This window comes from Streptopelia decaocto, assembly GCF_964273445.1.
Source record: "Streptopelia decaocto genome assembly, chromosome: 8".
Classification (NCBI taxonomy): domain Eukaryota; kingdom Metazoa; phylum Chordata; class Aves; order Columbiformes; family Columbidae; genus Streptopelia; species Streptopelia decaocto.
Genome location: NC_138662.1, coordinates 7,311,080 through 7,325,067, shown reverse-complemented (window position 1 = coordinate 7,325,067; position 13,988 = coordinate 7,311,080). Strand labels below are relative to the sequence as shown.

Sequence of the window (13,988 nt, the reverse complement as noted above, 5' to 3'; positions counted from 1 at the left end):
AATGACCCCAAAATACCTTTCCATCCAAAACTTTGGAAGGCCTCTAACCTTGTATTCTCCCTCTATGACCTACAGTCTCATTTCCAAAGACTGAGTTACATAAGCCACTTGTATCACCCAGATTCCTCATTTATCTAAACTCATTTTGTATTGTAGTTCTTTTCTCAGTTCACACTCTCCCAAAATGAGTTTGTTATGCCACCACAACCCGAGAACTAAGAAAGCTTTTGCTAGAATCCACCCCTCCAACTAATGGACAACAAATACTGCATGGGCCCTTTCTATAAAAACTCCTGATGAAGACCACACTGCACTGGGCTCGTATAACAAACCAGGAACCCAGAGCTGGAACCCCTGGGGACCATTTTTGACTAGTCTATTACATTCATATCATGAACTCTGTAAGTATTTGCCACATGAACAAGGTGGAAGAAGCTTGGTGTCCCCAAGTACCTGACCTCAAAGTAACAAGTTAAATTAAAAGTTTAGAAAGTTGCTCAAATCTGAACAAAGTTATTCTTCTAACAGACAATGTCCTCCCACCAACAAGCAAACTAAGCAGTAACCATCCCAAAACTGCAAAGTCCTGTTAGGGTTTCATCAGCATCTTCTATTTGATGAGAGGGGGAGGGAAAAAAAAAAAAAAAGCCAAGTAGCTCTTAGCCTATTAGGCACTAATTAGGGGATCTGGAGCAAGCACCAACAGCTCTGCCTGGTGCCCGGACTGCTGCCCCATCAGCAAGTCACCAAATATTTCACTGATAAAAGAAACTCTCAAAACTCTTATCCAGTAAGATGTTGGGGGAAAGTATACACAAGAAGTTGAAGGGTGTGAGGGAGGAGACAATGGATATAAAATCATGCTGATAATAAATGCTGCCTCCTCTCTTGCTAAAGATTACTTTTGCAGCATTACAACAAGGCAGCAGCAGAAACAACAACAGCCAGACCCAGAATGTCACATCACCAAAGTCTTGAGAACTAAAAGTACAAAGAAAGAGTTTCCTTCTTATATCTCCCCCATCAAGCCAACAAGCACTGCAAGACTCTGAAAACTCAACTGTTTCCATCCCTGCCAGATAGGCAGCAAATTAAAACCAGAACCCCACAGGAGAGTCTTGGTTCCTCCTGCACTTTGCTGGCCAGTGAGTAGGGTGCTCCAGGAGGGAGAAACGAACGGGGCTGGAAGAATGAACAGTCTGTAACAGGAAAACAAGAAGGAACAGAAAAGGTGGGGTTGGAGTGGGGGGAGTGGGGAGGAAGAAAAACAAACAAACCACACATAAAAAAAAGCCCACAACACAAAACAAAAAATAAACAAAAAGTGCAAAATAAACCCCACCACCAACCTGGGTCCTACCTGGAAACTGTTGAGACTCATCCAAGAGTAACATGCTGCTCAGGGCACTGAGGTAAGAGCTCTGCCCCGACACTCGTTCAACGTGGCCACAAGCTCTCAGCCCTTCTGCTATTCTGGTCTCAGGGTCTTCAGGACAAAAGTTTCCAGTCACTCCCGACAACTCCTTATCTCTGCTCACAGCCCAGTGAGCCCTAAATCCACTCTCACTGGCTGTTCAGTTCACAAGTGGGAAATGTCTCCCAATAAAACAGTCCAGGGCACAGGCAGGGAAACCTGCACTTTAAGGTTTCTGAAAATAACTTTGGTAAATAGCTAGCTCCTAGTGCTTGCATCCACCCAGCCGGTGTGACAGGAATCAGGACGCATATATCCTCCCTGCACCCAGCCGAGACGGACCGGGGTCACTGTTACATAAATACCCCTCGTGTTCAGCCTAAATAAAAATTGTCACTATCTCCTCCCCTGCTTGGAGAGTCAAACAGCACAGCCCTGCCCGAGGGAGCTGCTGCTCCCCCGGGGATCAACAGCTGGAGCTACGCTGCCCGGCCCGTTTGGCTTCAGTACGTGTTCCCAATCAGCGGGAGCAACCTCAGTTACGCCTGGGAAAAGAGTTTTAAAAGAGAGAAGAAGAGTAGGGAGGCTGAAGGGGTGCGTACAGGGGAGGTCTCACTCCTCTCCCTCATCTCGAGCGGCGGAGCTGCACGCCGTTCTGAGCGGATCCCATTCACTCAGCCCATGATCCAGTTCAACTAGTGGCAGAGACCAAGACTGAGAATAAAATAAAAATCCTTACATAACCATTCGGGCTCCGGTGGGGCCCGTGCAAGGGGAATCCCAACAGACAACAGGACGTTCCGCACAGGGGACACATGGGACCGTAAACCCGCTTCCAAGTTTCACAGCACAAAAGGAAAAGAGGAGGGCAATGAGCTGCAAAAATAAGTACAGCTTTTCTGGCTTTTAAAAGAATCTTGGTAGCTCTGATTTTATGAACTATTTGCCTGCTAACTTCCAAGAAAACTGGACAACTGAGACTGAAACCTGAGAAGTATGTTGGGAGCTGATAACCTGTTTGCACAGTAACAGGCAGAAAAGCACCCTGTCCGCCTGGTTAAATCGGCAGCTTGTACAGCACCAGCAGCCTGCAGAAGGCTCTGCGTGCAGCAAATGGACTATGAATGAGATGTCACAGTTTTTAGGAAACAACCTTTCAGATTTCGTGGAGTGCAAGCTTTTTCTAAGTAAATTGTCCTCCCCATCATCCATCTGCACCAGAAGGATGGGTACAGGAGAGAATAAGTAAGCACAGGAGAGAATAAGTACTTTAAAGCTGCGGTTGAACCCCTAAAGGCTAAACATCATTCTTCAGTGCCACAGAGTCTTTTTCCATGTCTGATTCCCTCCACAGCCGTACTCGATGCCAGCAGCAAACAGCAAACCTGGGCTGACAGACACATAACACAATCAGCTCGCTCTTAGCAAGCATTTGTCCACATAACGAAGTCAGTTCATCACTTGAAACAACTGGCAAGTGAGAGTTGGGAAAACCAGGGTGGGCACAGGAAGCCCGAAGCAGGCTGTATCTGAGCAGCCCTGGCACGGATCTGCAGGGCTGCAGGACAACATGCTGCGCTTGTAACAGTAATGGTTGGTCTAGGGGTCTGCAAACACAGCCAGGGCGAGCCCAGGTACCCTTTGTGTGACTCCAGCCATTCTTATTAGACCTTTCATTCAAGATAGTGGCAGAGGGCAGTGAACACTTGCTACCATCAACGTATCCGCATTGCTTCAGGGTACATCGCAACTTTGAAACAAACCCAAGGTGCTATTTTCATAATTAGAGCCTTATAATTTTTACCAAATAAAATATTATGAACTCTACTAAAATTAAGAACCTTGGTAACAAGACAGCCTTTCACCCGTGCCACAGATTCAAATAGTCTGGTACATACAACCTACAGTGGTCATCAAGGGGGAAAAGAGGGACAAATATATTAAGAAAAGTATATAGCCAAGGATATTGTAGCAGGCCTTGTAAGGACTTTGGAATAAATAACCAAACATGACCTCAGCATCTGACCTAACAGAGTTACGAAACTAGGAAGCAAGATTTAAAGACAAGTATTTGTGTAAATGCAACTGGGTATTTTCCAAGCCATGCTTATTGCAGCAAATAAGCACGAGGAAAATGGAAGCTCAATACAGTGGGGGAAACATGACCTATACCTGTCCTTCTGCACACCACCATAAAAAGGAGATTTCCTCCTTCACCTTAGTGTGCAGAATGGAAAGGAATTTTTCTAGCTTTTCTACTTACAACAGCCGACTGGGGAGGCCACCACTGTTAGTCATGATAAATACGTATTCACATAGCCAAGAATTAGATCTGCCAGAAACAGTCAGTTTATAAAATGAGCTCCTCATGGAAGGTAATCTTGTTATAGATAAGCCCATTTACTAAATTGCTTTTCTGCGAGGCCAGCCTTGCCGGTAAGGAAGAATGTTCTGCCTTCCTTACACGGTCTGAAATCTCACCTGGCTGTCATACCTCACCCACCTCAGCCTCAAACCACAAGCTCTTTGCAATTGTACAACTGTACTAATCCACAGAAGAGGCTGGTCAAGAAACCGATGTCACTTGAGAGGTTCCCTTGCAAACAACCTAGGAGATTCCCCTGTTTAAAAAAAAAATCACTATAAAATTTGATTTTCATAGAATATCAAGATCAAAGGCTTTTATAATACTGACAAGTCTTTCCAGCAGCAATGTCAGCATCCCTGAGCACTGCAAATTCATATGGGTTCAAACTCACACCGAAACCTGCCTACACACACAAGAAGCTCAATCACAAAGGTTTTCAGGACACCAGTTCCTCTGTATAGCAGAGAATATTGGAGATGAGGGGGGCGGGGAACCAAACTAAACCCTGGTCAACTAAAAAGTTTCAACAAAATATCCCAAAACATAACACAAGTGACTCACCTTCCCCATCCCTGTGCCTGTTGTCCACCTTGAACCTAGTTCTTTCAACCTCCTGTTCCCCTTGTCCTCTCCAGGACAGCTCAACATCAACCCGATCCGCGCCAACCAAGCAAACTGCAGGCGAGAGGCTCTGGATCCACCATGTGCCACCATGCTCTTAGTTCCTACAAGCTGGAGTGGTTCCCTTCTCTCCAATGACTGCCCCATGTGCTGTTCACTCTCATCTCCACCCTGCAGAACACAAGAAACCTTCCTTGCCCATCCTCGACTGCTCCACGCTGGCTGTGCAGTCCCTTCCCTGTCCCACAGCTTTCTGTCATGGGTTAACCCCAGCCAGCAACTCAGCCCCACGCAGCCGCTCACTCAGTCCCTCCGGTGGCATGAGAGAGAGAGTCAGAAGAATACAAGTGAGAAAACTCCTGGGTTGAGATAAAAGCAGTTTAATAGGTAAAACAAAAGCCACACACACAAGCAAAGCAAAACAAGGGATTCATTCACTGCTTCCCATGGGCAGTTGGGTGTTCAGCCATCCCCAGGAACACAGGGCTCCATCACACGTGATGGTTACTTTGGAAGACAAACATCATCACTCCAAATATTCCCCCTTTCGTCCTTCTTCCCCCAGCTTTATATACTGAGCATGACACCATATGGTATGGAATGTCCTTTTGGTCAGTTGGGGTCAACTGTCCCAACCATGTCCCCTCACAATTCCTTGTTTCCCTGCAGCCCACCCACTGGTGGGGCGGGGTGAGGAGCAGAAGCAGCCTTGACTGTGTATAAGCCCTGCTCAGCAGTAACTAACACATCCTTGTGTTATCAACACTGCTTCCAGCACAAAGCCAAAACATAGCCCCATACTTGATAATGTGAAGAAAATTAACTCTATCCCAGCCAAACCCAGCACAGGCTCTCACAGGCTATTCCATCTCCAGCAGCTGCTTCTGCACACCCCACTGATCACCAACCAGTAGAAAAGCTGCCTATGAATCTGAATTGTTTGTACATTACTAAACACAAACTAGGCTTGACAGCCAAATTTCACTCCTGATTATCAGCTTCTAGGAACACATACAACCATCATTAAAGCTGTTTTCCCTGTCCTGTTTTCCTTGTTGTTTTAGCAACATGGAAAACACACAAGAATAGAATTTTGTGTTGGTTATAACATAGGTGGTGTTTATCAACCTAAACCAGTTCAGACAGAATTAAACTCCACACTACTTGCTGCCAACTGAGTATTGCTGGGCTTTAAGAATCATTTGCTTTTTAAACAAATTCTGTGCTGTAAATTAAAACTCCTCTTCAATTAGACCTAAACCAAGCACAGAAAATCAGAGGAGACTTTCCATTGATTTTAGTGAGTTTTGGACTGAAATGTAAGGCATAAAATTTGATCAATCTGTTTTTTCTCATTTTGTTTGCATTCACATGAATCTTGGTTTATTTTCTTTCCCACACTCATTTAAATCATAACCGGGGAGGGAAGTTGTACATAATGTGAGAAAAATCTAATCACACAAAATACAGGTAGTGATGAACTGCAGCGCCTTGCACAAGTGCTCTTCAGACTCTCACTGGGGCAAAACAGACACTTTCAGACTTCAGCGCTGGGCTTTCAAAGGCTGTTTAAATGCACTGAGGAAAACAAGCTTGTTTTTTACAAGATGTAATGATTTTAAGTTGAAGGATTTATATCACAGATATGTATCAGCATCTTAATCAAAGCTAAATCCATCGAGTTACAATCTGTTATATTCAAGAAACTGATTCTCATATCTTCCTGTAACTTGCTACATTTCTGCTGCTGATGACACGATGTATTTGTGCACCACGGAAGAGCGATTTTGTACAACTTTAACTTCAGTTTTCCTCTAGGTGCAAATTTGACATAAATCACAAGCTAAGAGTACAGAAAAGTGCCATTTTACAATTGTTTCTACTACTTCAAGTATTTAAATATTGTACACAGATGAAGCTTTTAATTGCAAAATTTGTTTTGACAGAGACTTAAACTAGAAGTTTCTATTCACCTACTCCAAAAAGATTTAATCTTGTAGCTTTCCCGTCTCATTCTTATTTGCGAGTGAAAATAATATCTTCTGACTCCTAATTTTTTTGAGACTGAGTCAGTGAACTGCATGTTGAAGAAAATGTGAATAACACATTTTCAACATCTGTAGTACAAACTATTGTCATTAAAATAAAAAAAATGGGTATTGCACCAAAAACTTTGATCCACACGACGAGCCGGACACTTCAGCAAGTTCGGTGTTGCGGTTTTCTATAAAGCCTAAGCAGAAAATTAAAACAACAAATAAAGCAAATAACTGTGATGTGATACTGTGTTTTAAAATCTGAAGAATGCTTCTAGTTCAGTTAAAACAGTTCCCCCCTCTTACAAACTTGCTGCTGTTTCTTGGCAAAAAAACATTATACTTGTGTAACATATAGCTACGTGCACATGTTACTTAACTAGTCATTAAATACAGCACAATACCAGATAAATTAAGGAAAAATGAAAATAAGGACCCCTTGCATAGCTTAAACTCAAACGGAAAACAGATAAGTGTTTCGCTCAGTACATTTGAAAATAAAAGGGGTGCTGCTTAAAATGTAAAGCACAGGATTTTGACTTTGGCTCCATCACACTCATCAGGCAACCTTGGCAAAGTCACTTTGCCATTCTTTACCTGTTCAAGAGTGAAAATACCATGTTGCAAAATTGCTAATTAGTTTCCTTGTGATTTTGTCATGGTTTCAGAAGTTTCAGACGATGGAGTATGGTATCAACTAGCAGTGAATAGGTACGGTACAAAGCTGACTATTGAAAACATACACAGGGAAAAAGGTATCAAACATGGTAGAGAAGTAAACATGAGTGTGATTATCCTTCCTTAGGGATTCTCTGGCTGCTTTGTGAAAAGAGAAAAACAAGGTTTTGGCCAATAAAGCACAACCCCTACCAGAAAATCAGGAAGAAACAAGATACTTCTCCTCCCCATGGAAATCTTGGAGCAATTCTTTCTTCAGCTAGTAAACCGCCCGCTCATTGACCCCGCTCCCCGGGCATTCAAGCTACTCTCACGTTTGGGGCAACTTTAAGAAAAGAGAGCATGTAGCTACAGGTAAAAAACATTTGAAAAAAATCCATACACATATAAATAGAAAATGCAGAGCTGTGGACATGGGCTGTTCTTGAACTGCACAGAAATATTTCTATTTTGTATTCCATCATATGCAATAGATCAAAAGGAAGGAGGAAGAACTGAGGAAAAAAAAATAGTGTAGCTAGTTATTATACCACATCATTTTGTGAGATCAGCCAGTCCCTGTGCCCAGTCGGCAGGTCTGAAGGAAGTGGAGCTCTGGCGTCATCACCTCCTTTTAAAGAAGTAAAGCGAGTCATTACTCCAGGTTATATAACCTTCAGGCTCTGCCAGACTTTGAGCCATCCTCTCAAAGAGGAAACTGCTGTCAGAGAGCCTGGGAGGGGACAGAGGAGTCACAAACTTTCATTCGGAGCTTCCCCCTGCTTAGGATAAGCAGAGGAAACGGCTAAAGCATCCGCACTTTCAAACAGAGCAAGTGCGCGGCAAAAGGCTCAGGGACCGACCCGCGACATCGTCAGTCTGTAATTCCCTGTGAAGGGGGCTGAGGGACAGCGCTGTCAGGATCTCATCCTTCCTTCCCACAGCAGCCTTCAAGCCACACCTCACCCTGCTGAGAATAATCTAGTTCACAGGGTTAGTTAAAATGCTGGAATCGGTCAATAAATCCCCCACAACCCCCTGGTGTCACTCCTTCCGCACTCCATTCCTGGTACCTTCCCCTGCTCCTCACATATTTATGGGTAAAGAGCCCATAGACAAGGGACTTCCACCTGTCTTTATCACTTTCCAACAGCCTAAACTGCCCCAACACAAACAAAATGCCCAGCAAGGCAATCTGCAGCTTCAGCAGAATAATAGAATAGTTTGGGTTGGAAGGGACCTTTAAAGGTCACCTAGTCCAATCCCCCTGCAACGAGAGCTCACAGAAAGGGAGCTCACAAAGCACACGGTACTGGCTGTTCCCAGCAAAGCACCCAAGAGGACTTTTTTTTTTAATGTCACCATTTAGTGAGTCCAGTAAAGTCACTTCAAGGGAGCTGGGTGCCTGCCACAGGGTCTGCATGGGCGTTAGCAGCTCCCGTACAACGTGCTGGGTACAGACAAAAGCCAGGCAGGTCCAAACCCCTCCGACTGCACACAGAAACACCATTTGTTCTGAAAGACAGACTGTACTATAGGGAAACTGCCAGAATAAAAATAATGGGTAAAATATGCAGCCTTCTGTAACGAAGCAAAGTTCCCAGAGAAACCAGTGGGGCTTTTGCCTAAATATGAGGGCCAAGCCTTTTTCCCTGCCATTTCAATGTAACCTCTCTGCATTACTCAGTAACCAGGATTGCTAAATCTGCAAATACTAGTAGCCAGTCTCTTTTCACCTTTGATACTATCTCTTTCGTATTTTATTCAGCCGGATTGTGGAAACGTAGATGACAGCCAGCTTGTAATTTTCTGGGTTTTAGGAAACCAACGCAAGTCTCGAATGTAAGATGTGCAGAGGCGGAGAGCGTATGCTTCACAGACACCCAGCATCTTTGGAGATGCTCTCATCCCTTCCAGGGTCTGAGAAAACAATAAAAACCCCTCAGCAACTTAGTTATAGCAAGTCACTTGAGAAATGCATCCAATATCTACAGTTAGATGCAGGTTTGCTGAGTTATCCACAACCAGCTGATTCAAGGTCAAGCCCCACAGTCTGTACTCATATGATAAAGCATATTTTAAAAATCTGATCTATAAGGATAATTTTATAAGGTAATGCAGTTTCCCATAACAATTTGATTAGCTTGGAAGACAGTCTACAAAAAGTCACTATAAGCATTAAAATCTATGTGGTTGTCTAAGAACAGCAAAGTGCACGGTGGTACAGAGAAGTTCAGGTTTCGTTTCCCAGGCTTAGAAAGATCAGGGATACCGTGGAGGCAACAAACTTACTGTGGAGAAGAGGCTGGCTTGCTCCAGGACATGTCTTTCTAGCCTCTTTAGAAATAGTACTGGTGGACTCTAGAGGGAGCTGCATCCTGCCCCGAGTAACCAAAATAAAAGAATCAAGATAAGGAAATCCATCGAGAAGGAAAAATGGAAATATGTCAATCACCACTCTTCTCTTCCCCCCAAGAAATCCACCTTGCACTCTGCAAACGATAACTTGCAGATTAAATTATAGGATTATTACTTACTGGCACCCACCACTCTGGCATACGTACATACAGAATACAGCAGAGCTTAAAATTAAAGGAATCCTCCTGATCGTCTTCAGTGCTTTTCTAGATTTGGGGAAAGAAACAAAAGTCAGGACTTCCCTACCTTTTTTCTGACTCACCCATTTTCAATCAACAAAAAGAGCTTCCTCTCCACTTCAAGTTTACTCCAACAGGCCTGCCCCTTTCCTCAGCCCCTGCCACCAGCCTCCAGCTGAACAAGGACAAGAATCAAAGCCTGTGTACCACCAGCCTGAGGGAGAAAGCAAGAAGCAATCGAGTCCATCATGCCCACGTACTGCAGCAGGTGGAACATCTCATTAAAGAGCTGCTCAAAGAGCAGCTACAAGTCTCCAAGGCTGCATAGACCTTGGGATGCCCAACTACCCTCAACACAGCTGTGAAAAGCTCCTTTCCTAAAGGAGTTCAGAGATTAAAGAAATAAGTACCTATTTGTTCCTCCTCTTCTTAAGGTATGTATTTAATTTTTCTAGTAGATAGGGAGGACAACCTAAAACCAGTCTTTCCTAAGAAAAAGTGGTGTGCAGTGTGGTCAAAAGTAGAACACAGATTTCAGGCTGCTGTTACTAATCTCCATTTCCAGTTCAAGTAGGACCATCCAATTCAAGGGACACATGCAGGTAAATTTCTTTCTAACAGCAGCTCCCTCTTTTCCCTTCCAGCGGTAAAGGCCTTTCTAAATCTGGATATAAAATGATATGGAATAGGATATAATTTAGCAGGGTATAATTCTTCACGCTCTGCCCCTCATTTTCATACAGGTGAGTATAACATGACCCAATTTATAAGAATTACTTCAGATGAAAAGTAAAATCTCGTGTACATGAGCAGAAGGAGCCTGCTAAATGAACAGATTTATAACAACGATTTTCCTCTCTTTCCCTGTAAGGACAGAAATTTGCTCTGTTCTCAACCCCACACATCCAGCTGGGGACTCCCACACACACACCAGTTTCGTTTTGTTCCAGCACTTTGTTGGGGAGAAGTAAAGATGGAATGACTTGGAGGTGGGAAGCGCATGAATAACATGATCTTCCAAGATGAGCAGCAGCTCCCTGCACCTCAAGGATGCATTCACATATCATTCAAAAAAATATTAACTCACATTTGCACATGACTTTAAAAACAGATTTCCGAAATAATTTCAGCTTTAATAACTCAAGTGCTAATGAACTTTCTAGTAAGCATGGCACTAACTACTGATTTTTCCCCTCAGGTTAGACAAAGAAATTATCCAGGCAGCTACAAATCCATTTCACTTTCAAAGTAATTGCACCCCTTGCTGCATGCAACATGATGATGAGCCACACAGGAACATCGCACTAAACAAAATACGTTCTTACTATAATTTCATGCCAACATTTTTTTCCCCAACCACCAAGTGCAAATTGTATGTGAAGCTGATCTAGCAGTACTCCTTTAAACAAACAGCCTTTACTCTAGTGAGAGTTCAAGGAAAGCAAAGATCTTTTCAAACCTGAATGACAGTGGCTGCCATCTGAAGTCAAGTGCTCCTGCCTTGGTATCGCAGGAAACTCAAAACTGTGAGTACCAAGTGGTACGCTCAAGTTCAAACAAAATGCAGCCATTGGAATACTTTCTGGATGATGCTCCAGAAACAAGAGGTAACTGAGTCTGTCATGATGCTACAAAATGTCATAGATAGGGATGAGCAGAGTTTTAAGAGGCTAAGGTGAGGAAAAGGGTCGATCTTCCCCCTCACTAAGCTCTTGTGCCAGTCTTTCAGAGGTTCTCAGACTTGGCCCTGGTGCCTTCACGCTACTGAGAAGCTGCAGTGCAAAAGAGCAGTTACCCCATGTCCTCCACTCTCCCGGGACTTGCAATTCTGCACCAACAATACAACTGTGCTCCTCGCTCACGCCTCTCCTAGCGTCCATCTGTCCACAGAAACCCTGCTCAGCTATGTTTTGCTCCAGCACTTTGTTGGGGAGGAGTAGGAACAGGACAAGCTTGAGGTGGGAAGAGGGAGGGCAGAATGCCTCCACCTTCTCCTGTTCTCCACTAGCCAGACACAGATGCCATGGAGCTGGCATGCACCCAGCCCTGGGGAAAGAAAAAAGGGATGGGACAGGAGAAAACAGGCAAAGCAGACAACACAGGACAGAAGACAATGCCAGTTGCATGGATATTATTATATCACAACAGTAGCATCTAATACACTATTATTTAGTGTTGCCTGGTACATCTGTACATCAAGTATTGCAGTACTACTGTGGTATTGGAAAATTGTCCACTTTCATAGGCCAGAGGTACTGACTCCAATCTGTCTGCTGTACCACACATCCTGTGTGCAAACAGAACTATAGCAGCTTTTGAGAACAGTGTCTGAATGCCTGTGCTCATTAAGACATCTTTCAGAGAACTGAAACAATCACCTCTTTACACTTTTACCCAAATTACACCTTTAAAAAAGTGTGTAACTCATATACTCAGAGGTAAGAAGCAACGTGCCACTACTATTAATAGCAGAATTACAGCAATGAGTAAGAGACAATGAATTTCAGAGACTTCAATCAGAATAATCCAAAGACATTCAGAACACAAAAAAAACCAGAGCACTACAGTGCGATTTGTTCAAACACTCAACAGCTTTCCTCAGGAAAGCTCTGAGGTATGAACAGTCCTTGCATTTGAAATTATTTGTAAAATCCGTATTGGAGGCTTGTTTCCTCTTTGCTCAAATTAGCTTTCATTTCTATGGAGCTCTACACAGCCCTGAGCAACTACCGGGATCAGAGAAGAACTGCAGGACTTAAAACAGCCCGTTATCTCTACAGTCATCAGCACATCACATTCCTAGTGAAAAGGATTTAGGGAGTTAAGGAAAAAGTTCTTAGCAGTCACGCACTGCTATGACGAAATCAAACATGATAAAACAAGTGCTGCTGCTCACAAGCGATGAGAAAAAAAGATGCAGCGTGCAGGGATGACCTGGAAAAGCAGCGGAAGCCTCTGGGTAGGACTGACACATGCTCCCAGGATGGGTGTGCAGCCTGGCAGCCCCTGGAAAGGGTCTGAAGTGTCAGGGTAGGCATGTCCTGGCAGAAGTGTGCTAGAAAAAAAGACTAAAGCTGTCAGAGCTCCTACACATGATGCTAAGGTTCACTAACTGACCACCCCTGAAGGTACAAAGGATTTAAGCTATGTGGTTATTGACTCTCACTTGTTCAGAAATATTCAGAAAACTAGTCCTCTGTGCTCTCTTTCTTCCCTGGGGGCAGGAGGAGAAGGTTTAAGAGCTGCTTTCATCAAGACAAAGTTTGTACTATAAACATCCAGACTAAACTCTAGACCACCTGTGCGACAGCCTACACTAAATGCAAACAAAACTTCGGGTTCTCAGAGCAGGAATGAGAAAAACTGCACCAAAACTGAAGACAGCACTCCTAATTACCAGAACGTAAAAGAACACAAAATCCTGAAACTGAAACCACCACAAGTATTAATTCCACACACACACACACTATATATATATATATATAAAAATAAAGGAAAACAGGTTAAATTTGCAAAACCCATGTGACTGCTAAGTGTGAGACCAAACCTCCAACCATCAACAGGTGTGGGTAACATTACATTAACCATGGAAGGTTCATAAGGAATCTGAGTCAGCATCAAATCATGGAAAACCTACATACCCAAAACAAAGCCACTGTTTTGCAATCAAGCAGTAAAAATGTTAGTTTTATAATTGTTATCATCACTATTATTTAAAACAAGTAATCCATTTCAGTTTGGATAAAACATAGATGCAGCCTGCCGCTCTTCCAAGGAAATAACCATGAAAGATTAACGATCTTTTAAATCTTGTAGTGCTAGAAATATGCAAGAACCTGTCCACAAGGGAAGGATCCCCCGGGACCCTTAATGGAACATCTACAGAACAACCACAGTACCAGAAGGGGAGGAGAACAGCACAGCTGGGAACAGGCAGAACAAAGCTTAACAGAAATTATTAAAATTAAGCTGTTAAAAAACTTCATAGTGTAAACATTAGAGCACACGCTTCCTTCTTGTGAATCAAAGTAACTGTCTGTTCCTAAGAGGATTTTTATGAACGGAGGTCATCTACAAAGAGACGGGACTATAAATATCTGATGGACAAAATAAAATGATCCTCTTAATTCTGAAGTCATCTATGTTTTCATAGGCCAACTAGGAGGAGACTGGTTTTATATTAGATCCAAGGTAATATAGACATCAAATGACATTTCTAAGGCAGTACATAGCTGTGATGAGACATCAGGAAAAGCAGAGTGGACACCTCCACAGAAAACAGTAATTATACAGCT

At 43.3% G+C, this 13,988-nt stretch overlaps 1 protein-coding gene across 6 annotated transcripts in view; it reads right to left on the bottom strand.

The window, feature by feature from the left end:
* The window catches only part of RAD54L2 (RAD54 like 2), a 68,324-nt gene that overhangs the window by 31,511 nt on the left and 22,825 nt on the right, over positions 1–13,988 (bottom strand). The window contains exon 1 of one of the 6 annotated variants that reach the window (XM_082060194.1): positions 1,361–1,747. The exons of the other annotated variants lie outside the window; for them this stretch is intronic. Coding sequence (XP_081916320.1) covers positions 1,361–1,394 — 34 coding nt within the window. The 5' untranslated portion in view covers positions 1,395–1,747. Of the gene's footprint in view, positions 1–1,360; positions 1,748–13,988 lie in introns of those variants that run through there. 6 annotated transcript variants of the gene reach the window in all.